Source organism: Aplysia californica, unplaced genomic scaffold, assembly GCF_000002075.1.
Source record: "Aplysia californica isolate F4 #8 unplaced genomic scaffold, AplCal3.0 scaffold00032, whole genome shotgun sequence".
Classification (NCBI taxonomy): domain Eukaryota; kingdom Metazoa; phylum Mollusca; class Gastropoda; order Aplysiida; family Aplysiidae; genus Aplysia; species Aplysia californica.
Genome location: NW_004797302.1, coordinates 1,621,015 through 1,646,462, shown reverse-complemented (window position 1 = coordinate 1,646,462; position 25,448 = coordinate 1,621,015). Strand labels below are relative to the sequence as shown.

The following is a 25,448-nucleotide window of genomic DNA, read 5'->3' as shown; positions in this document are numbered from 1 at the left end:
ATCGCGACACGTTTATATATTTATTGATATTATTACAACAGCAGAACCCAGAACACTTAGAAACATTCTCGGCTTTCCCAGGAAGAATACAGTGCAGGCAGCTGATTAAGCGCTCAAACAGTATCAAACAAAAACTTATCCTCTTGACAATGGGTGGCTGCCTTGGACAATTTTGACTACACTTCAATACGTACAGCAGAATGGGGAAACATGAAGTTGGAACCCTATTTTGAACTGATTGACCTCATGTGCAGCATCTGGGGTCACGATGGAGGTTACAGCAGGGTCGTAAAATATTATGTCTTACAGGATCAGGAAACCATGATTGCTATAATTCATGAAGATATTTGGGGGGGGGGGGGTCTAAAATACACCTTTATTCACTTTTACAGCAGTGTGAAGTCTGAAGTAATTCTACCTTAACACATTGGGACCAAGACAGTCAAACCCGCACAATGACTCAAGTTCAAATCGCCTGCTTGGTGTAAGACTCCACCACACACCATTTTGAAAAGTGACCTATGACGGGAGTCTTACGCTGAGCAGTCAATACATCCAAACGTGGCGGTCTGCAGTCCTAGCCGTGTACACAGAAGACTCTCCCACTCTCCGCATGCCTCTCTCAGTCACCTCATCCGTAACTACAGTTCAACACGCATAAGTCGAACACAGAAGACTCTCCCACTCTCCCATCCTCCGCATTCCTCTCTCAGTCAGCTCATCCGTAACTATCTGTAAAACTATCACACCAGTTTGATCACAGGGAGGACCTTGTGCTGAGAGAAGTCAAAGTCGGGAGGGTCCTGAGGAGAAAACACAGAGACATACCATGACAGAGTGGTTTTTTGTAGTTTCAGTAGAGATTTTACGGCGCTCGCAACTGCATAAGGTCATATGAGCGCCAGAAGACTAGAGGTGTTTCGTTACAAGAGAGTAACAAACATAAAAAAGCAGAAGTGGAGATAAAGACGATAGATGTTTGATAGGAAAGAAGAAGCAAACCACACCAGAGCACCCGCCAACTACCCACAGACAGAGTGTGACGGTAACTTCTGTTGGTTGCACTTGTAGTATGCTGGCAAAATGGGGAAAGGGAGGGTGGAGGGGGAGGATAATCAAAACAAATGTCTTGTTTCAGTACTTACAAAAGTCTCCAAAGTTTTACATAAAGAAATGATAAAAGAACAAGCAAGACAAAGAGAATGACAACATCAATCCTTACATATAATTAATACATAATAGAATAAACTCATTGCTATAATTTATGAAGTGCCTATTTACCCATTTGGCAAAAGCAACTACAGTGCAGCCTCTCTTTAACGACATCGTCGGGACCAGAAAAAAATGTCATTATAGAGAGTTTTCGGTAAGGACGTCATAGAGAGGCTGCACTGTACATGCTAATGCAATGATATGAAATGTTTACATAAAGCTTCATGTGTTTCAGGACTCATCAATAACAATGCTATATTTAAAAATAACAACTTCATTACTTCTTTCTGAATATCTATAGTCCATACCAGTTAAGTAGGAGCCTCATACTCAACTCACAAACATTTATGATCTCACTGTTAACAGGACCGTCACCCAAAAGCTGAAAACAATGTCGTTTACAAGGAAAATTCTGCTACAAGCAATTTTCAACATTTTTCTGGAACACAAAACATGAACACCAAAAGAAAGTGGTTGAGGGCTGGTCATGGAGATAGATTGGCTTCTCCCAAAAGTTTCAGCATAACTTTTACCACTAGTACCTCAAGCTATCAGTACATTTGAAATCTGTGTTTTGGTCTAATTTGAAACTGAACTTCACTGAAGATGTCAATGACAATATTAAATGCTCCTTTCTATAGAAAGCAGGACATAATTGACCTACCTTTGAATCTCCTTTGTGTCCTCCTACAACAAGTTTCATCACCACAAAGTTTGTCTTGGCAATCTTTATCATAGTCTGTATCTGTGGACACAACAAACAAGAGCAGAAAGATAGTTTTACGTATGCTTCCCATGAAGTCGAGACTGCTTCTGAGTGTTCTAGAGTCTGCTGCGGTAATACTAGTTGTAAAGTGCATAGAACATGCTGTAGAGCGTAGACATGTGCAATATAAATGCACTTGTTATGTTATAATTATGTAAATAGTTTATAATAACTCAACACAAAAACAATAACTGCTGTTATAGATCAGGTATAGATTGGCACTGGAGAAAAAGAAGAAGGCTTGAGTGACACAAGAGCCGCCTACCAAAAACTCATATGGACAGCACAAATATTTTGTTGCGAGATATGAACTTTCTGTCAAATCATTAATTTTTCACTGTCATCATTTTTTAAACCCAGTTCGCTTGAGTTAATAAGATTGTTGTAAAACACCACTACTGTAAACATGCACGTGGACCATTGACACAAAATAAGATAAGTTAAGAATCGATGCTCGTATCATTGCTCCAGTAGAATGCCACAAAGCAACTGAAGGTGCTATTGTCACTCCAATACTTATCATTGTAACTAAAAGAAGACTGACATCTTTACACGAAAACAGAAATTCAGCCACCGAGTCGAGTTACTTTTTCCAGCGAAATGTGTAATTACCAGAGAGACCAATAATTGGTCACTTTTAAGGACAAGCGAGCTAACCCAGATTTCGGGGGTTTTCAGAAATCTTGACCTATACCGAAAGTTGGAATTGCCCTACCTATAGGAGAAGTTTGGTTTCATTGGTGTGTATATTTGTTTGGTTCTAGAGAAAACTCTCCTTGTCTTTTACAGAAATTAAATAAGGGGCAAAAACTTTACTCTCGATTTTCTCAAAACAGCATTTTTTTTGGGATAGCCCCATTGTGCTTAAACGCGACCAATTATTCAAAAACTAATGTGATATACTCACTTCCTCTGACTGTGGAGATACTGAGTCTAAGAGTTCTTTGGCTTGGCAAAAGCACTTGCAAGCAGATCCAAACATTTCTTGGGACGTTGGTACAGGTTCATACCGATTCAGATCTGAAGTTTCCTGATAAAAAACAAAGAAACAACAAAGCCAAACTGAATCAGGGTATGAAGTATTAAAAGATTTGCAAAGAGGCTTACTTCTATTTTCACTGAAGCAAAATGCTAATTTGAAAGTTAAAAAATTATGAAATCCACTATTAAAATTAACAAATATAATTTTGTGAATTTTTAAAAAAGATGAGCAGTTTCCAGGGATTACAACAAGAAGGACATAGCACATAGTCCCTTACACGCAGTGCAGACTACCAGTAAGATTCATCGGATTGAGTCCAACTAGCCAAATTTTCCTTCTTAGATAAGGCAAAGGCTACCATTTTTGAAAAAAACTGACCAAATTAAGTCACCACCTTGAAAAAAAAATGTGTTTGGTTTCGAAGGTTCTAATAAAAATTAGTTGAATTTTATGTTTATTGTGCCAAAATCATAGGTTTTGCCCCTTCTGTGAAGGAAAATCTGGCTGGCAATGACTCAAACCAATGAATTCAATTGGCAATATACACTGAGCAGTAGTAATGAGGGCATCATAAAAAAAAAAGCCAAAGAACCTAATTAAGCTTGACAGGTTAACTCTATTATAAGATAAAGATAAAATAAGATAAAATACATATTTTTGTACAGATCCTGGCACATTGGTTTCGTGTTTACCTTGTACACAAACACACACACACACACACACACACGAGCACACCCAGACACACACTCTCTCACACATCCTCTCCTCCACACACATCCGTACACATAAACACAATGCAATAATTGTGTGCCTGCATTCACAAAACAAAGCAGTTGCAAGGAGAATGAAAAGCAGACAAGGAAAGCAGACGTGTCTCTCACCTTATATTGAGCGTACTGAACAAACGGGGGAGTGAGGACAGCAGCAAAGGGAGCGAATCTGTGGCTGTAGCGAACTTCCTCGTTGTCAAAGCGAAACTTGGGCTCCTTCAATTTGCCACACAGCTGGAAGGCAACCACAGCCTGAAAAAAACCCCAAAGTTAAAACAAAACAAATCAGTCATCACTACACTTATGAAAACAATTTGTGGATTTTAGGATCTGGTTTTGAAAACAAGTGTATTCTGAGGTACTGCGTATATTCAAGACACAGGGGGAGCGAATAACGTCTGGCGGCCTAGCAAAACCAAACATAAGTTGCACTGATCAAAACGAATCTACCAGCAGAAATTTGTCTATTTCTGATTACAGGTAAAAAAAAAGAAGTAAAAAATTGTATAAAACAAAAGTACTCTAGGAGTGAAGTTCTACATCACAATGCGAGTGTTTGGTAACAGACAATGGGAGGAGCAAATGTAGTAGAGCAGGTATTCAGTATTTTAACCCCCCCCCCCAGAGCTGCATACAAAAGCGGGTGGCATCTCAAGGAGTCACTATACAGCAAAACACAATAAATCTTGTATCATGTCTATTTTTATACATTAGTACAATATGACATGCCCAGGTCAGACAAAATCTGAACAATTTCAGAAATCTGGATTTCAAGATTTGTTACAAAATCAGCACTTCTGAGGCAAAAGTGAAGAACAAATACAAAAGCACACAATACCTTATAATAACCACCAAACATCTGCTGGTATGCTTGAGCTATGGTCAGTTCTCTGGTCAAGGTGCGAGTTCTCTTTTTCTTCTTCTTCTTGCTGCTTCGGCCCTTCTGAGTCATATCTAGAGATATGGAAATCAAATACTATTTCAGCAAATACGGAGGACTTACTTTAATATTAAATATGATCATACAAACAAAAACATCATTAACTCTTTGACCATCGGAATGGGGGGGGGTTTGACCATCGGAATGGGGGGGGGGGGGTTGTTTCCCTCACCAGGACCGGGCCCTATCTGTAAACTATTTTCTGATTCTGCCTACTGTCGGACAAATTAAAGATTTTTTAGTTCAATGTTCAATATTAGCCACATGTGTTATATAATATGAAAATAAAGGGGACATAATGAACAATCTCAACATGTTGCTAAAAATGAACATTTTTCAGCCTGAAATTTCAGGTTCGATTTTGACAAAAGTAGGAGTGGTATTGACGCAGGAAGTGGCGAGCCGTGAAACACAGCTTCACGATCCAGCGTTGGGGGTAACACGAGCCATGAAACACTGCTCTCGGTAGTGAAAGAGTTAATACCGATCTAAAGACAACTGTGCGGCTGGACACAATAAGAGTCAAAGAGAAACAAGGGACAACCTCCAACATCATACATTAACCCCCTCCCTCCCCCCCCCCCCCCATAAAAAATGACAGTTTTAGTTTTAGTGAGAGTTTTTTAGTTTTAGTAGAGGTTTTACGGCTCTCCCAACTGCATAAGGTCATGTGACCGTCAGAAGATTAGAGGTGTTACAAGAGAGTAACAAACATAAAAAAGAAGAAGGGGAGATAAGGATGATAGATGTTTCATAGGAAAAAAGAAGCAAACCACACCAGAGCACCAGCCAACCACCCACAGTAAGAGTTTTATGGCACTTGCAACACAATAAGGTCATATAAGTGCCAAAGATTAGAGGTGTTACAAGAGACTAGAGCAACAAACACAAAAAAAGGAGGAGAGATCAGGACGATACATGTTTGGTAGAAAACAAGGAGCAAACCACACCAGAGCACCCGCCAACGACCCACAAGCTGACAGTGATCTTCGACTTTATGAAATAATACATCAAAGCAGGGACCGGGGAGGATGGAGGCACGTTGTGGTACGGAAGGAGTGGGGCATCAATGGACAAACACAGCTCTGGTCACAGGTGACATAGTCAGTATACCCTCATCGCCTATTAGACATGCGTCGATCCAACAAATAAACATTTGGCTTGACACAGTCCTGATGTCCTGATGCAAGTAAAGTCGCAAACCCAGGCTTTTTCCTCTATGAGTACTTCCCCCCCTGCTGATATTCACATTTGATTGTACCAGGAAGTCTTACATGCTACGTCTGTTATTTGAAAAGTTCTTGACCCAAGGTACGCAAAAGCAAAGTTTAAAATTCAGAACTCTGAGAACTAAACTAGGATCTAAGATCTTACAGCGTGCAAGTGCTAGTTTCTAAATATGAGAACTGTCCTTTCCCTCGTATTTGATTTTGAAAAAAAAAAAAAAAGATCAGTTAGTGTCCTTTTATACTTTTTCTTACAAATCAAAAAACTATTTCACAAAAAACAATATTATAAATTATAAACATATCACAGGATAATCAGGTTCACAAACATTGCCTCTTTTGTGCACAGATACTTCAGGTTTCTTTTTTTTTAAGTAGAAGTTTTACGGCGCTTGCAACTGCATAAGGTCATATGAGCGCCAGAAGATTAGAGGTGTTACAAGAGAGTAACAAACATAAAAAAGAAGAAGGGGAGAAAAGGACGATAGATGTTTGATAGGAAAGAAGAAGCAAAACCACACTAGAGCATCCGCCAACCACCCATCAGGTTTCTTCCACGGTGTTCGTATCTGATATAAGCTCAGAGAAATGACAAATATGAAAGTACCTGGTGCATTTTCAGCCTCCAGCAAAAAACTGTCCGCTCTGTGCAAAGTAGACACTAGCCAAGCATACAGAAGCTCATACAAGTACCTGAAAGAAATTTGGCAAGAGATGGAAATCTTCAACAAAAAAGAAAGAATGCGATAGATGACTTTTATTTCTACTAATGGTGAATGACATGTTTTGATAAGTGTTTTACAGTGCTCGCAACTGCATAAAGTATAAAAGCACGCGAGGTGAATGACAAACTCAACGTCGCTGTTATGACTTTTTCCAAAGCCGCCACTGAAAAACGCATATTAGTGACCAACATATCCGCAGAGGAGAGTTTTTAGAGAAGCGAAATTAAGGTTAAAATGACTTCTGGCTTCTATAATGGCTAATGAAAACAAAAATACGTCCAAAACAATGAGTTATATTCAGGAATACTTTTCCTGACCAATAGTACAAATTCAGAATTTTTTTAAAGTCCTGAAAATACCATCTGTAGACTTATCCAAACAAACAGATAAAAATGTACAAGGAAAAGAAATGGAAAAATGAAGTGACTCACCAGTAGACGTACTGGTACTCAAAGATGGCGTACAGCTCCAGCTCAAAACCAGACAAAGTGTAATTGATCATGGCATTGAGGGTGTGGTACAGCACCCAGGTTCCAAAGCAAGCCAAATGGTTCCTGTTCCTCTCCGTCTTCACAAGCATACTGTGCAAGAACGCATCAACTTTGTCCGCCTGCAACAAAGTCAGCAGATAGTAAGTAACACTGTATAAAATTAAAACACATTAAACGTAAGCTGGGGGGTGTAAGTGGTCTTTTGTAGAGGTAGTTGTCCTGGACAGGTGGTCATAAGAGCAGTTTCAACTATATAAACAAGAAAAGAAATCCTGTCAGGGGCCCGACGTTGCGTCCTGGTTCGCGGGAACCCCATTTCACCCAGGTGGGAATGGGTAACCAGCTATAGACTGTTAGTGTTCGAGAGCTTAATCAGCTGCTTGCACTGATTGCTTCTCGGGAAGCTGAGAACGTTTCTGAGTGTTCTATGGTCTGCTGTGGTAATAACATAGTGTAAAGCGCATAGAGATTGCTGTAAAGCAGGGGTATGCGCTATACAAATGCTATTTATTATTATAATTATTAAACTAATAGTAGTGCTGTTGACATCAGACATTATGTTATGGCGCTCATATGACCTTATGCAGTTGCGAGCGCCGTAAAACCCTCTACTATAAAAAAACCCAAAACATAATGTTATTGTCAAGCAGAGTCATGGAAAGTATCAAAATTGAAGGGGCACAGCAGCCTGTCAAGTTTTATTAACAGGGAGGGCAACCCAGGGAAGCTGAAATATAACGAGATAAAGGGTTTGGGTGTATGTGTGTGCGTGTGTGTGTCTGTGTGTGAGTATCTGTGTGTGTGTGTATCTGTGTGTGTGTGTATCTGTGTGTGAGTGTGTGTCTGTGCGCGAGTGTGAGTGTGCGTGTATCTGTGTGCGTGCGTGCGTGTGTGTGTGTGTGTATCTATCTGTGTGTGTGTGTGTGTGTGTGTGTGTATCTATCTGTGTGTGTGTGTGTGTGTGTGCGTATCTGTGTGTGTGTGAGGTCTGTGCGTGATTGTGTGTGTGTGTGTGTGTGTATCTATCTGTGTGTGTGTGTGTGTGTGTGTGTGCGTGTATCTGTGTGTGTGTGAGTGTCTGTGCGTGAGTGTGTGTGTATGTGAAAGGGGGAGGGGGAGACAACAACTAAATCCTAGACCTGCCAACCAGTCTATGACAAAAAATAAGTTTTTTTTCTCAAAATCCTCCTAAAAAATAGAAATTTCGGGAAAAAATCGGAGTCTCCAGAGTTCCCAGTAGATTAATATGTGTCATGATGTGGTGAAATCAGGCGCTCGTCAATTTTTGGGCATATTGAGTTATAGGTATCACCTTAAAGCCTGTCCACTTGCCTTGCTTTTCATGAAAAAAATATCCCTTTATTTTGTATACACATCGAGATATTAGCAATTAAAGAAGGTGGGGGTCACCTGGTTTCAGAGGTAAAATTAGTGAGAAAATGGCCTCCAAAGTTTGGTTATTTTGTTAGCGTGAGAATGTGGGGAAACTTAAAAATTTTTTTGTTATTGTCAAAGGCACACCATATGTTCCTACTAGCTTCAACAGCTTTTTTCGGCTTGAATTGACGTGACACCTTTCCTTTTGATAGTTGAAATTGCGGTAAAACACTGACACTAATGATAGTTGAATACGACTGTTCATCTTCGTCCCTCACATCAATCTCATAAATCAAGAGAATATCTCCTGCCATTGTCTTACATAATCGGGGCTTCCTGTACTTTTTGTTTGTTTGACAGTTTAATTTAAACGCCAACAGACCCGACAAAGTTCACTTGGAGACTGTCTATGGCTCTCAAGTGGGTGACCCATTGCAGTTGAAACATTTTTACTGAGGAACACAATTCACTGATTGCCAGTCACTGTAAAGTGCTGGAAAAACAAAATTCACATCATTAGAAAATATGATTTGATGGTTATCACACCGCGCAAACTGAAATGAACACAATCATTTCATTTTGGAATGATTTGTAATTAAATTTGAAGAGATCACATTATCAACGGCACCTTCGATCACTTTACACTCACAATTTAAAACTTATTATTCCCAAACGAATCGATGAAAACAGGTGAAACTTTCACAAGATACCAAGAAGACATAGATGAAGCGAAATTGGCGAAGAAATAGATTCTAGGGGTAGAGTGAGCATCATTTTACGGCTCATGAAATTAGGGGAAGAAACACGTTCTGATACGGACAAGATAGGATAGCGCTGTGCACGAGTTGACCTCGGTCAATCCCTGACCTGACGTATGAAACTGCAGGTCACCTGCTAGTGATTTATGACTTAACGTGGGGGGCCCGAACAAACCAAACGATCGCTGAGACGAAATATTGGACACCGTAAGAGATCGGAACAACAGATGTTTAGTTTAGTAAGAGTTTTACGGCACTTGCAACCCAATAAGGTCATATAAGTGCCGAAGATTTAGAGGTGTTACAAGAGAGTAACAAACACAAAAAAGAAGGAGGAGAGATAAGGACGATAGATGTTGGATAGGAAAGAAGGAGCAAACCACACCAGATAACCCGCCAACCACCTACCAACAGATGTTAGATAGGAAAGAAGGAGCAAACCACATCAGAGCACCCGCCAACCACCGACAAACGTTTGGCCCCCGAGCACAACAACAACAACACCAACGACAACAACAACAACAACGACAGAGACGGCACAAACGTTTGGCCCCCGAGCACAACAACAACAACAACAACAACAACGACAACAACAACGACAGAGATGGCACAAACATTTGGCCCCCGAGCACAACAACAACGACAGAGACGGCACAAACATTTGGCCCCCGAGCACAACAACAACGACAACAACAATGACAACGACAGAAACTGCACAAACATAATTTGTCCCTAAGCTTGACAAACCTCCTCCTGCAGATTGGACAGGTCCTCCAGTACGTGCGCCCACTTGTCTCTCTGCCGCGCCCGGTTGTGGCCCGTCACCTGGAACATGGTGCACAGCGGCCGGGCCGCCCGCGACATCAGGGCGTCCACGTACTCTTTGGCCACCGAGCTGTTGTAGAGGGAGGATCTGTGGATGTGCATAGAGCTGGCTGTTGAGCAGAGGTATGTGCTATACAAATGCTATTAATTATTATTACTAGCTGGGCCCCCTTTCAATGAAAGGAATGATCAGTGCATTAACATCAACTGAAAGTTATTGGCTTACTATATTACACTCTACTGGAATAGAGCAATAGAGAGATGCAAAAAATTAGAAGGTCTAGATCTATACTCTCAAAACAAAATGCGCATTGCAAAATATCACTTCCGGCACTTCCGCTGTAGAGGACAGCTACACAGACTTTTTCGTTTCTCAGTGGAATAATCACAAAGGCCAAAAAAGGACGGTAACTTTTCGTCAAATTAATTTTTCTAAATTCAGGAAAAGAATAAATAAAAAATCGGGCTCTGTCATGGGAACCTATCTATCTTTTTGCAGGTACATGTCAACTTTTAACTCTGTAGCTGTCGAAGTTTTATGAGAAAAGTGACAAACGTGTTTCCAAGTTGCCAAATATAAAATAGATTATTATGCAAGCTAGCTGGTGACAACAGTGGATGGCAAATACAGGGACGTGCTTAGTCTTAGTAAGAGTTTTACTGCACTTTCAACGCAATAAGGCAATATAAGTGCAGAAGATTAGAGTTTTTTTAGTAAGAGTTTTACGGCACTTGCAACGCAATAAGGTCATATAAGTGCCGAAGATTACAGGCGTTACAAGAGAGAAACAAACCCCAAAAAGAAGGAGGAGAGATAAGGACGGTAGATGTTCGATAGGAAAGAAGAACCAAACCACATAAGAGCACCCGCCAACCACCCACTGTAGATGCAAGCTAGCTGGTGACAACAGTGGATGGCAAATACAGGGAAGTGCATGGTTTTAGTAAGAGTTTTAGTTTAGTTTTAGTAAGAGTATTATGGCACTTGCATCACAATAAGGTCATACAAGTGCCGAAGACAAGAGGAATTACAAGAGAGTAATAAACACATAACAGAAGGAGGAGAGATAAGGACGATAGATTTTGCTAGGATAGAAGGAGCAAACTACACCAGAGCACCCACCAACAACCTACAGGCAGCGAAGTGCTTAATTTTAGTTTTCGTAAGGTTTTATGTAGGTCATACAAAAGCCAAAAATTAAAGGTGTTGCTAAAGAGTAAAACAAAGAAAAAGAAGAAGCAGAGATGAGGACAACAGGTATCTGATAGGAAATAGAAAAAGGAGTAACAAACCACACTAGAGCGCCTGCCAAACTACCAATGCAGGGAACTGCTTATGATTTCGCGCAGCACTGATAGAGCTGCGCACAGCACTGAAGGAGGTAAGGAGAGTTAAACAGTTAAGCTTCCAAGGATTTGTACGTCACAGGCACTCACTTGGGGGAAAGGGCGGGTGGAGCTATGAAAGCTCTGACGGTGTCCTTGAGAGCATCCACCACACTCTGCTGACCAAACACTCGGCGATTCGGGGGCAAGAGCATGAGCTGTTCAGGTGAAGAAAACACTTGGTAGTTTGTCATCATCACTCTCGTAAGAAATTTTTGTTTAAAGTATAAATTTTAGAAAGAGTTCTACGGAACTCACCAACACAAATAGGTAATAAATAAGTGTAAAAAATTTGAGGCATCACCAGAGAGTAAGAGAAAAAGAAAAGAAAGAGGGATGAAGAAGGTAGATGTTTCATGGGAAAGAGAGAGAAAACTCACAATAGAACACACCCCAAAAATCCACACTTTCATAAGAAAAATGAGTCAACTCGTTCGACACAGCTATACAAGGCCAGTAAAAATGCTTTAAAAAAAGATTATTTACTTTTGATGAGTTTGTGTGGGTGGTTGGAGGGCGCCACGGGTAGGTCCTTCTTTCATTTCCTCCTATTGTGTCTGTCTGTCTGTCTTACATTTTCCCAGCACTAAATGACCATTATTGTGCCGATGTGCTTCTCTACTCAAACAAACTAAAAAAAAAATAGTTTGTCGCCCTACTCAACAGAATCTAGTCACTCCTAACCCTATCCGTACGCCCTGGGGTCATTTTGTACCCCTGGGGTTGTATTTTTCACATTTTAGAATACCGCTAGTACGAAGATCTCTTTGAAACTTCTAGTACTTTTCAAAATATCATTTTGACAGACTGTTATGCAAAGTGTATGGACAGGATTAACGAGTAAATTTCCTTTTTGAAAAGTGGTGGCGCAGAGTTCCCCACGTTGTATGGGTACGATAGTAAAACAGGACGTACAGATATGGTTGAGACACAGCATATAGCTCTGTGGTAGGAGTAAAGAAGGCGATTTATTTATTTGTAAGAACAAAGAGAAGCTCTGTGGTAAGAGTAAAAAAGGCGATTTATTTATTTGTATGTACAAAGAAAGGCACATCAACACTATAAAGCTCATTTAGTGCTGAGAAAAAATAAGACAGTTTTAGTTTTAGTAAGTGTTTTACTGCACTTGCAACACAATAAGGTCATAGAAGTGCCGAAGATTAAAGGTGTTACAAGACAGTAACAAACACAAAAAAGAAGGAGAGATAAGGATGATAGATGTTTGATAGGAAAGAAGGAGTAAACCACACCAGAGCACCCGCCAACCACCCACAAAGTAAGATAGAGGGCCAGAAAGAACAGAGGGAACAAAAAACACATAGGATCTATCGGCAATACCCTCCAATCATCCACTACGGAGGAGGAAGAAAAAAAACACAACTCAAAACACCACGGTAAATACCACATGAATACAAAAGACAAAAAACCCCATCACAGTGAAGACCACATGAACACAACACGGCATAGATTCATTGATGCACATACATGGGACTATGCCATTAGAGATGCTCACACCTCAAACAGGGAAGAAGCAGTTTCTTCTGTGGGAGTGTTGCGGCCGTAAGGCTAAATGTGCCCTGTCTATTCACAAACCCTAGGACTTAACCTTCAAACCGTTACAAGCAAATAGTCTATGGTGTCAAAGGAAATTATAAGACCATCATATTCTGTTGGAAAATGTTTGAAAACCAGGCAAACAAAGCAAGCAAAGGTCATAGAGCTATACATTTTCAGAAAGTAGAAAGTACATGGAACCTTCAGCTCATTTTGAAATGTTAGGATAAATAAATGTGAACAGCATCTCAAATATAAAGCTGATCAAATCGACTGGGGCATCATAGAATGAAACTTAAAAAAGCGGATTTAATTGGTTGTCGACACAAGGAGGGTCAAAAAGTCAAAAGTAAGATTATACTTTCATTTTAAACTAAATAGGGCACAATCCCTTTGTGAGATACACTCACCTGCAATAAGGACCTTGACAAAACACAAGGGGATGACTTGCTGAAATCCATGAAAGCTTCCTGAATATGACGAAACCAAATAATAATTTTTTTAAACAACAAAATGAGATGGTAATACAAAATCAGTTAGTAAGAGTTGCATGGAGAATTTCTTTTCAAAATTTTGCATTCCTTAGAAAGAGAGATATTTAAAGCATAAGAAAAAAAAATCTGCATTCACACTCACAACACCAACTCCACCTCCCAACTGTCCTAAAGAGTGGAAACAATGCAATTCTCATATTTCTATTTCGGGATCATTCTCTTTCCTTTCATTGTCTTTCCTTCTTGCTATTTAGTTTTGTGATGCAGTGTAGGCTAGCTGGAACAGTGAATGTCATGTATAGACAGAAAACAAATTAGCATCCTCATGTACTGTACATGTCTGGAGTGGGGATATTCGAGAAAATAAATACAGAGAGATCAACATAATGTTTTGTTTTTTAAAACATTCAGAATTTTAACCAACATGCAAAGCATTCTTGCGTCCATTTTCGAGCAACAAAGCGTAAAGAAACTAACAGACCCAATGAACCTCTTTACAAACAATAACACAAATTTAAAGTGGTGGATGGCAGCTAGCTAATCTAAATTGACTCATGAAAAATATTCAATTTTGCCAAACAAACCAACATTTGTAAAGGGGGGTGGGGGTGGAGGAGAGAGAGAGAGAGAGAGAGAGAGAGAGAGAGAGAGAGAGAGAGAAAGAGAGAGAGAGCATCCAGCTAATTTCATCCAGAAGAGAAGCGAGAGATTAGAAACATAGACAGAAGGGAAAGAAGAAGGAAGTACCAAAACACCCTGCAAGCACCTGTTCAAAATTGACCCAAATGTTCAAGGGCGCCTACCAGATATAACCCCCCCCCCCCCCGAATTTCTTGGATCCCCAAAGTACCCACTTGCTGGGACTAAAAAACTATGGATCAAAACATTATTTAGTGCATTTTGTATCAAGACTACTTCTCGACGATCAGCCTGAAGTCAGTCAAAATTGGACAATTTCATAAATCTGGAAATCTAGATTTATTCTGAATAATTTCATAAATCTGGAAATCTAGATTTATTTGGGAAAAATCAGCACCTGTAATGTTAAAAAAAAGGTAATCAATTAACATCTCACCAGTGTATTATGCAAGGACGCAAGCTCGGGTACAGTGGTCACTCCCTGCAGCGTCTGAACCAGAACGCCGATGTAGTCCAAGGAATCCAGCCTGGGCTTGATGATGGTGTACCGGGGAAATGTTGGCGGCAGGAGCCGTTGGTTGATCAGAGGCTCAAAACCCATTATTGTTGGGTAGTCTGCAGGCACGATTCATAGAGACTTTGTTAGTTCTAGTAAGAGTATTATAGCACTTGCAACACAATTAGGTCATGAAAGTGACGAAGTGTAGAGGTGTTACAAGAGAGTAACAAACACGCAAAAAAGGAGGATAAGGAAGATAGATAGACGTTTAAATAGGAAAAAAGGAGCAAATCACACCAAAGCACCCGCCAACCACGTACATAAAAAGTTAAAATACAATTTCTAAAAGAATGAAACAATATGAGAGAAATAAGAATATATTGCATTGATGTATTTGTAGGGTACTTCACTTAATGAATAGATAAATAGCATTTGTATAGCGCATATACCCTCTGAACAGCAAGCTCTCTGCACTTTACAATTTATATCATCCCAGCAGACCCTGGAACACTTGGAATTCCTGCGAAGCATGCAGTGCAAGCAGCTGATTAAGAGCTCAAACACTAGTCTAGTAACAAACTGAAAACAAAATCTTTCACCGTCTACAGCCGTACCCATTCCCACCTGGATAAAGTGAGGAAAATTAGTTTTAAGTTCTCTCCCAAGAACACAACGTTGGGACCCTTACGAGATTCAAACCCACAATCTCTTGGTTGAGAGCCCAGCAACCTAACCACTAGACCACCAATGCCACTTCGCACAGCACAGGAAGTGATAACATTATCATGGTACAAATGACAGTGACAAACAAGATGTACATACAGTCGAACCTGCTGTAACAGCCACCTGTCCCAGACAATTGGTCTAAAAATGGTCACTTCCCCCCATGCACCTTTTTTTAAAAATATGTGAGGCATGCTGACAAAATGAGTTACTTCTCCCAATCCAAGAATGGAGATATTGGCCGAAAATCGACACGGGTCCGATTTATAAATCTCCAATTGATGCCATTTTGTTTCAAGTCTTTTATTATTCCATGTTTACAAATTGTACAAACTCCATCTAAAGAGTTAATGCATCAATTTTCATAAGGCTAAAATCCGAGAAGTAACTCATTTTGTCAGTGCACCACACATATAATGTCTCTGTCCAAGACATCCACCTATCCATAACAACCACTTTTCACCTAAAGAGTTGGTGGCCATCTATGACAATTTTGATTATAATAATAATATGTCCTTTACATCCACTTCCACACGTGAGAATCTAAACAAAACAAAACAGACACTAAAGCATAAGGACAACCCACCATTCTTTGAAGCAGCACTGGAACCTTCCTGAATGCCCAGTGGCACAGAGGATTTCATCAAGGGAATTAACTCTACTATTTGGGTCAGCTGTTTCTGGGCCGTGGAAAGACCCTCACACTGTAGGCAGGGACAAATAAAAACATGTGATAAGTAGATGCTTGACGTTTCATGAATACAGACCTGCTAACCAATCTTTGACCAAAAATATGAGTTTTACTCAAGATGGTACCCCCCAAAAAAAAATTGAGTTAGGAAAAGGAAAATCAGAATCTCTAGAACCCCAGTAGATAAAGATTACAAAACGAACTGACTGTGGCAAATAAACATGTACTGCAAATACACGCCAATAAAAATGCATATATTCATAGCATTTACCAAAAAAAAAACCCACATACGACCTAATGGAAAAGGAATTGAAGGAAAAAAAATTTGTATTACCACTATATCGACGATAACAGTCACAAACCATGGAAAACTGAGAGCAATACACAGGAAGTAAAGTATTTTAGATAACATAGTTTGTCTAACAGTAATTTATTGAAAAAAAATCCCAACCCATTGGTTTAAAAGGAACAAAAAAGCAATCCTCCGCCAGTAACAAAAACTCTGAAAAAAATAAACTAGCAAATGAAAAAACATACAAGAATTGATATTAATACAATCTTTGTACTAGAAATACAATTTAAAGTGTTTACTTACGAAATGCAACTCTTCAACAATTTTTAAAAATCACAAACTCAAAAGTATTAATGTCAAGTTTTATTTAACCTCTGTGTGATTCAACGCTTTTTCACTTTAACTGAATCCAATTTTTGCTTGCCAGGATGGCGAGCAGTTCCAATATTTTTGCGACCCTTTCAAAATTAAAGATTTTTGTCATTCGTACATTTCTGATAGAATTCTGTTTAAAATTATTGCAGAACAGTTATAAAATCCCATATATTGCAACTTAAGATGTATATTGCATGGGAGGAGAGCATCTTGGCTCATGATTTTCCATGTATGGTGTAGGGAAGCTGTCACTAAGGGGTTAAAAAAAATTAATACTCACAAAGTCTTGGAGTACGTACCTTTTCTTTGGCAAAAGACTGGAGCATTGAGTAGAACAACTTGTAAAATCTGAGCCTTACGTGAAGAGCGGTGACCAGTTGGTGCTGGGGAGGCAAAAGTAAAGCAGACATGAGATTTCTATGTGAGGTGTGTTGACAGAAAGAGTTACTTCTCACGATCCAAGAACGGAGATATCGGCTGAAAATTGATACAGAGGTCAGATTAATAGATTTTCAATTGATGCCACTTTCTTCAAGTCTACCTTGTTCTTTTATTATTCCACACTTACAAATTGTACAAACTCCACCTAAAAAGTTAATGGATCAATTTCCATAAGGCTAAAATTGGAGAAGCAACTCCTCATTTTGTCAGCACATCTCACACAAGTAAAATAAATGCAATTATTATTACTATCATACGTAGTTCTGATATGGCAACTGCTGTGATTAGTGGCAAGGCCATGAGGCAGCATCAGATGTTCTCCTCTTTAACATTGTGTTCTTGGAGACAGAAGGGAAGCTCCAACATCCTCGAATACTGGGATACAAAACTAAAATATCGTATAGGTGATTTCCATTTCAGAAACAACACTTTTTGATAATAACTTCTTAACCTTTATACAGCTGAACCTGCTCTAACAGCCACCTGTCCAAACAAATCACCTACATAAATTACCACTTCCCACTTCCCTCCCTTGTCATTTTTCCATATAAGAATGATGCTGACTAGTACATCCATCTGTCTAAGACGACCACTTTTCTCCTGGACAATGGGTGGCCGTCTTGGACAATTTCGACTTTTCTTCTAAAAGTTTTTAACAAAACAGAGAATGAATATGTGAGGATGGTTGTCATTAGAAGCGTATCCCATCAAAGAGTGCAAAGACACTAGTTGTTGCACAATGAGGTGAAGGCTAAAGAGTTACAAAGGTATGTACATGGGGGACTTGTATGTATACAAAAGAATGAATGTCTTTAGGTAGCTTTTCACAACTGTATCAACAGTGGAGGTAGATAACTTTTTAAAAAGAGCCTGCACTTCAGGAAAAGTGAGAAAAAAAGAAGTGTGGTGTGATTTTGCCTTGTAACTTCCAATTATTCAAATGAATTTGAGAGACAATAAGTATTTCATTTGCTTCAAGAGCAAGATTACACTGATGCATAAAACAAAGCCTTGTGTTCTCTCACTAAATACAGTCAAACCTGTGTAAGACGGCCACCCATTGTCAAGGAGAAAAGTGGCCATATAAGACAGGTGGCCGTCTTAGAACTGATCAAGATGAAGAAAACCAACCATTCCCATCTGACGTCCCAATCGAAAGTAGCCACATTGCTGTTGTTTTTGTTGCTGTTGGTTTGTATTTTGTTTGTTATTTTTATTTTGTTGCTGCTTTTGCGCAAGGGTGACAATAAAACAAAATGTGTCAGACAAGGAGGACCGCGTGCTATTGTAAAACAAACACATGGGTCGCCACCACTCGGAGAACGAGCGACACTTCTGTCACAAGTTCATGTTGACGTCCATTGGTACTTTGTTACAGACTGGGTAAAGAGTGACCACTCATCTCACTTACGATTTGCGTATGAGTTCTGGGCGGGGCTTATGGGTTATGAGGGATCACACTCTTACATTACCAGCAGCTGAACATTGGTACCTATTGGTCAACAGTGGGAGGGGCCTACGCAACATGATCGGTTGGAGGGACTACCTAACAACAACGACAGGTGAATGGATTATGACGGCTCGCCCACAACGCCAGGGGTCAATGCACAATTTATGACAAAATGTAATGGAATCACTAAGGTGGCCGTCTAAGACAGGTGTTATTGCTTAGTGTGATAGGGGTTGTGCGTTGAAATATGGTGGCCGCAGCCGCGTTGGACAGGTGACCGTTTTACACAGTTAAATTATATAGAAAAAACGCAAGGGGGGTAATTGAAAGTGGCCGTTTGTATAGGTGGCCGTCAGGGCAGGTTCGACTGTATCTCACTTTTCTCCAACTCCGCCACCTTCAGCGCTATACTAGTTGAATATGCATGCTATTATCAAAAGTGTATTTTTGAGCATTGGATCAACATTTTTGTTATCGCATGTCTAAAAGTATCTCTGTCCAAACATGGGAAATACCTGTAGCTCCTGAGACTCACTCCTCTCTTCCCCAGGCTTGCTTCTTGTATTCTACGAGAAAAGTAGGAAACAAATATGGTAAAGAAGGAAAAGTACATAAATCAATTGTTCCCAATGTATGATAAATGACATGACAAATAAGACATCTATCACATCGGTTATGCATGACTGCACAATGATTGAATAATACTTGTACACCATACAATAAGAAACAATAACAGACCGGCCGACAATGATAAAAAATAGGATTTTGCCTCATGATCCTCCCTATAAAAAAACAGAGCAGAGTATGGGGGGAAAAAATCAAGAGTCTCTAGAACACAGGAAGATTAAATTAATGTTACTAACAGAGAGTAACAAATAAATGAAAATAAATATGTGTATTCCCACATCATTTAAGACAAGTTGCATGTGACTGATGGAAGCAGAATTCAAGAGGAAAATCATATTTTATGCAAATCTGATCAGGGTTCTTCAACAGTAAAAAATAAATAAATCAGAAGGCTCTGATTTTATTGGAGACTTGGCAGATCTGCAATAAACTAACAGAAACAATGAAAAGCACCCAATGGTTACTAATTTAAATAAGGTCTTGACAAATTACAATTTGTGATATAAAGTGGAGTGTTATGCCAAACATGCAGTGAGTACCTTGCTTAATTTTCCAAGCTCCTCTTCCACTTCTTTCACCATTCCTAAGGCCCTTGTGACTGTCACATCACCGGCCATCTTGAATCCATACGACATCGGCTGAAAATCTTCCTGAAAGATGATCAACAAAGGAAAGACTTGAATTCTAATTTTGACCAATGTTGCATCTACAGTGGTATGATCAGGAGAAAAAATAGCCTGGTGCAGCATTGCCCACCAGTATCTTAACATAAAGGTTTTCCCTTTATCATCATATAAAAATGAGGTTTACACGATCACAAAATACAATGTTTGAGAAAAAAAAATTACTTGGCCTAATAAACATGGACATGTTTGAGCAACATCTTTTTATTTCAATCAATAATGTGAAGAAAACAATCCAAGAAGCTATTTCTAAACATGCTAGGCAAATAGATCCAAGAGCAATCATAAAAAACCCTAAAAGAGAATAGAACTTCATGTGAATTCTACTGATATCATCTCATATCTCACCTCTTCCACAGTGCCAGCCCTATTGACCCTCTCTCGGATGTGATCCACTGTCTTCAACATGATGATGCAGAATGCCTTGAGACACCTGTCTTCGATGATGTAAGGATTATGCAGGTACAGATTTGTGAACACAGTCTGGGCTAGAGAATGGCCTTCTATCCAAGTCACCTGAAATCACACGAAGAGAAATTGATTTCAACAACCAGTCTTCAGAAAAAAAGTAAAAGATATTAAAAGTCGATATTGTCCAAGACGGCCACACATTGTTGAGGAGAAAAGTGGTTGTCTTAGCTAGGTGGATGTCTTGAACAGTGTTATTACGATACTTAAAAAATGCAAGGGGGGAAATGGGAAGTAGTCTTTTGTGCAAGTGATTGTCTTATACATTGGCCGTTACATGTACAGCAGATATCACTGTAGCTTGTATTGATGTAAGGCTTTCACAATGTTTCTCCACACAATAGAAAGTTCATACAATGTGAGTTTCTTCTTACCTAACCTGTCGTTAAATGAACTTAATGAGAACTGCTGAGGAGAAAAAATACAACATTTTCCCTGGGTAAGAGAAGCAAAACAGTTGATGCGACCACTGCTATACTTTCTTCTTTTCAGACATAGATAAGCAAACCATTCCAATAGACAGCCATAGGTTTCAGATTTTTAACCAACTTTATTCATGGAAGAGCTACCCTAAAAAAAGTATCAGCAAGAAAAAGAACAAGATAAAGAAAAAGAACTAAATACTGTGTCAGTCGAAAAGGTTTGGACAAGACAAGACATAGTGGTGGAGTATATTTTTTTTTGACACACTGGATTCCTTCCTCAGCAAATCTAACTCAGTTTCATCTTTAAAAAAACCAATCAACAAGGCCTTCCTAAATAGACTGAAAAACAGTAAAATTATTCATAAGACGAACTCACCATACAAGCCAGAGTTGCATCCATTATACCAATCAGTTCTTGGTAATCAAGGCCTGATACTTTCACACTGCCCTCCTGAAATAGCAAAAATAAACACACACCGTCAGTTGACAGTGGTACAGGAGAGCCCAGTAAAAAATTTGATGTGCTTTTTGAGAACATAGGACACACTCTAACAAGGTAACCATAGGAATCTTTTTTTTTTTTGGCATTGAAACATTTGGACCAATTCATAGATCTGTTAGAGAAATAGAGATAATAAAAGTAAGGATGAAACTAAAGAGATCAAAGTAAACGCTGTGAACTCACCTCAACACATTGCTCTAATGTCAACACTTTTCGCTTGATTTGATTGCACAGCATTCCAGCATCCATTTTTGGATCCATCATTTCAATAGCAGACATTGCTTCAAACAAGCCAAACCTGGTTTTAAGGATAGAAAAAGCAAAGAGAGAGTTAGTTTTCACAAAAACATACCTTACCTCACTTAATCAAATCCATTTACTCAAGATCCTGTTTTGTAAATGAAAACTGGCGAAAAAAAGAAAAGAAATTATACACTGTGAAACTAAGCATGATTATCATAAGATAACAACTTTTGTGTCTCTACAAAGCTGGATCGATAACAACGCATCTCTACAAAGAGAAATTAGCTGCAACATTGCAAATACATTAAAACATCTAGAAGTACAAGTTCAAATATTCATCAACACACTCTCTTTCACGGAGACACACACACTACAATATGCACCAAATGGCAAAGTCAAGGTTATGCCTGTTAAAGCAGAATCTAATGAAATAAACAAAACAAAAAAACAACAAACCAAAATGTAAATCTCAAGATGTAAGTTACCAGGTAAAACAGACAGAAGAAACCTAAAGAGAAGTAACAATAGGTACAGAATTTTAAACATCTTTTTTAAAGCAATCTTCTCAAATGCTTCTAAAAAAAAGAACACTATTTTGCAGTGACATGAGAGCTACTTAAAATTATTTTTTGACTTAATTGGTAGTAATGGAAGGATATTTCAGATGAGACAAGCGAGAATGTGTAACTTCACGTACGAGGTGTCATGTAGCAGCTCTCCCAGCTGTAATTGTGATGATGCAGCGAAAAAGTCCTTGGTAATGTCCACCCATTTAAACTTCGGGCAGTCCTGACTTTCGCTATCATTGTCTACAGACATGATGGACTGAGGAAAAGAATTAGATTACATTTTTATATTCATGTGTATCTCATTCATCAAAATACATACACTATACACCTAACCTTATAAATATGATCAACCGTAAATCATAACTTAAGAGCATATGCAGAAGTCTCCGCCTAAGATCCCACCACTTATGGTCCCGGTTCGCCTAAGATCCCGCTGCTCTGGAAAAACAGAATTTTTACTATATAAAAGTCACCTCTAAGATCCCGCACTGAAGGAGCTACATGCGGCTAAGATCCCGCTTTTCAGGTCATTATTAAGTCTTTTTTTCTTTGTTTAAGTAAATAAAAAAGAATAAGAAGCCTAGGCATGCTCAGCTGATCAACCAAGTAGCGAAAAAGTGCGATCATTGTACAGTCCGTCATGTCACGGATCATTCACTGTCATGAAGGCAATCACACCTCTGTTGTAAATCTCCATAAGCGGTTACCATGTTTACCCCAGACGGGATCGCACTAAGGTGTGAACTCGTCCATGCCTTGCTTTCCCTGATCACCTAAGCCATCTGCCTGATCTTACATAACCCACTAGGCGGGGAGGGCCTACAAGCAAGCGTCAGGATGCATTCTATCAAACTGCGAATTTGTGGAGGCTTATGTTTTCCCGAACATCGCTCGCGACTTTCACTTTTGCGCTCTAATTCCTAGAGAGACTGGCGCCCATATTCATGGACTGTCCGATCGCCTCTGCGTAATGGGGTCATCTTTTGGCAGTGAACCTGCCTTTCATTTTTTAAAATATTGGTCGGTGTGAACAACACAACTATTTATTATGCATCATGACATGCGCGGGGAACTCCATTAGAGATGGAAAGCAATAAACTTTCTGTCGGGGGTATTACTTGAAGCCAACTGGTTCCCACCTGGGACAGTATTTTTTTTTAAAAAGCCCCACGCCCCACCCCCAAACAAAAAAAAAAGGGAAAACTGACTTCTGAAAAGAACTTTTAGTGCCCAGGAGTCATGTCAGTTCATTTTAAAGTAAGGGAAGATCATTGTACAGATTTTGGGCCTGACCCTGAGTTACTGTGGACCCTTCACCCTGGCCATTCAGCTAAGATCCCGGTTCGTCTAAGATCCCGATTTGCCTAAGATCGAGCATTGTCCTTGCTCCCGAGCACCGGGATCTTAGGCGGAGACTATGGTACTACATATTGTTTTATTTTAAATTTAAGTAGCAAATACATGAAAGCAAAACAGATAACATTCACAGAAAAGCAAGGGAAAGAGTTCCGCAGAGGGCCGGCCAACCAACAACACACAAACGGGGATATTTTGAACGGGGTATACAACAAACCCTAACCCTTGTATAGTTTGCTCTATTGACCATGTCATGGTAAGCGTGGCCCTCAGTGGAACTCCTCCCAAAGAAAGTCTTTAGGCCTACTTCTAAAAATATTACATAGGTCTCACAAGGCGGTGGAATCAGGCGCTCGTCAATTTGGGGACATGTGGAGTTATTGGTATCATCTGATTTGCCTTGGATTCATGAAATGTGAGGCATCGTGGTGGAATCAGGCTCTTGTCAAAACAATCAGAATGAAGGAACTTGCATTTTTCCGCAGGTTTGTGAATTTTTATCAAATTTTTGTTTTTTGGCTCAACACCTTTCATGCCCATAGAAGAACTCATTTCTGTGTGGGTTTTTCTGAAAAAACGTTGATTAAAGGCACAAAAAATGTAAATGTTCAGTTACCACGGACTCTTAAGCTAAGGAAATAACTAATCTTTGGTGGCCATTTTCTCACTAACTTTACCTCTGAAAACAGGTGACCCCCACCTCCTTCATTCGTTATCTCGACTTGTATTCAAGATAAATTGATATTTTTTTCCATCCAAATAAAGACAAGTGAACAAGCTTTAAGATGATACCAATAACTCCACAAGCCCAAAAATTGACGAACGCCTGATTCCACCACGATGCCTCACAAATAACTATCCATTTATCTTGAATAGAAATCAAGATTTTGCGATTGAAGGAAGTGAAGTTTCAGTGGTGAAATTAGCAAGAAAATGGCCGTCAAAGTTTGGTAATTCCAATAGCTAAAGAGCATTTAAAAAATGAAAAATGACACATTTTGTGCATAAAGTTTTTCTGTAAAATACACATGAAAATATGAGTTCATATGAATGAACATATTTAAGAGGTTAAGCCAAAAAATAAAAATTCGATAAAAATGTCCAAAATGTCGGAAAAATGTCGGTTTCTCCGATTTCGTTATTTTGACGAGCGCCTGATTTAACCAGGCTGCCTCATATACATTTTTATTTCTAAGTTACTTAAAATACCACATTACTACTTACAAACTTTTCCTTTTTCACATTCAGTCCACAGCAAGCATTGAGCATAAATGATTGTATCCAGCCTCAAACATGCACCAAAAATTTACAACTGAGGAGAACATAAAAAAAGGTTTAGAAACAGAAACCAGATAAAACTCAGATGAATCTGAACTGACTCTAAATTAGTATGATCATGAACTAATTTTTCCAGGAAACACTATCATCTTTCATATTTGACCAGCCGTCCAACAAATATTTTCTCCTTTCATTTATCGAAGTGACTATTCGGACTGAAGTCCGATTACTATTTGGACTGAAGTGCGATCTAAAAAAAAAATTATATTTGGACTCTGAATCGAGTCCAGCATGACTTCACTTCCGATTTCCGATCTGTGTACCTAAATATTTCCAGCATTTATTAAAATTTTTTCAAATATAAAACAATCAAGACGTGAGCTTTATCCCTATCCGTACGTCGTGTTTTACTATCTTGTATCCATAAGACGCCAGGAACTCTGTGCCACCACTTTCCAAAGAGGAAATTTACTCATTAATCCGACCCACGCTTTGCAGCAGTTTGTCAAAATGATTTTTTGATAAATACTGAAAGTTTCAAAGAGATCTTCGCACTAGAAGTATTCTAAAATGGGAAGAATAGGGTTAATATATTGGAAGTGGCTATTCTCATCCGGGGTGAGAATAGAAGAACAATCTACCTCTCACCCCGGGTGAGACTTGCCAGCGTAGGCTATTCTC

The 25,448-nt window shown here is 39.2% G+C and overlaps 1 protein-coding gene across 2 annotated transcripts in view; it reads right to left on the bottom strand.

The window, feature by feature from the left end:
- Positions 1-351: 351 nt before the first annotated feature.
- Positions 352-25,448, bottom strand: part of LOC101849751 (N-alpha-acetyltransferase 35, NatC auxiliary subunit) — a 26,539-nt gene continuing 1,442 nt past the window's right edge. The window contains exons 2-21 of one of the 2 annotated variants that reach the window (XM_005091581.3): positions 24,714-24,801; positions 22,262-22,389; positions 21,505-21,619; positions 21,196-21,270; positions 20,275-20,442; positions 19,783-19,893; positions 19,132-19,182; positions 17,025-17,108; positions 15,954-16,071; positions 14,582-14,760; positions 13,423-13,482; positions 11,510-11,616; positions 9,995-10,160; positions 7,053-7,231; positions 6,504-6,589; positions 4,569-4,684; positions 3,842-3,982; positions 2,886-3,008; positions 1,877-1,957; positions 352-803 (exon numbers count right to left, since the gene is read on the bottom strand). In XM_005091581.3, the coding sequence (XP_005091638.1) occupies positions 744-803; positions 1,877-1,957; positions 2,886-3,008; positions 3,842-3,982; positions 4,569-4,684; positions 6,504-6,589; positions 7,053-7,231; positions 9,995-10,160; positions 11,510-11,616; positions 13,423-13,482; positions 14,582-14,760; positions 15,954-16,071; positions 17,025-17,108; positions 19,132-19,182; positions 19,783-19,893; positions 20,275-20,442; positions 21,196-21,270; positions 21,505-21,619; positions 22,262-22,389; positions 24,714-24,758 (2,193 nt within the window). In that variant the 5' untranslated portion in view covers positions 24,759-24,801 and the 3' untranslated portion in view covers positions 352-743. The remainder of the gene's footprint in view (positions 804-1,876; positions 1,958-2,885; positions 3,009-3,841; positions 3,983-4,568; positions 4,685-6,503; positions 6,590-7,052; positions 7,232-9,994; positions 10,161-11,509; positions 11,617-13,422; positions 13,483-14,581; positions 14,761-15,953; positions 16,072-17,024; positions 17,109-19,131; positions 19,183-19,782; positions 19,894-20,274; positions 20,443-21,195; positions 21,271-21,504; positions 21,620-22,261; positions 22,390-24,713; positions 24,802-25,448) is intronic. The other variant, XM_005091582.3, reaches the window with a different exon arrangement.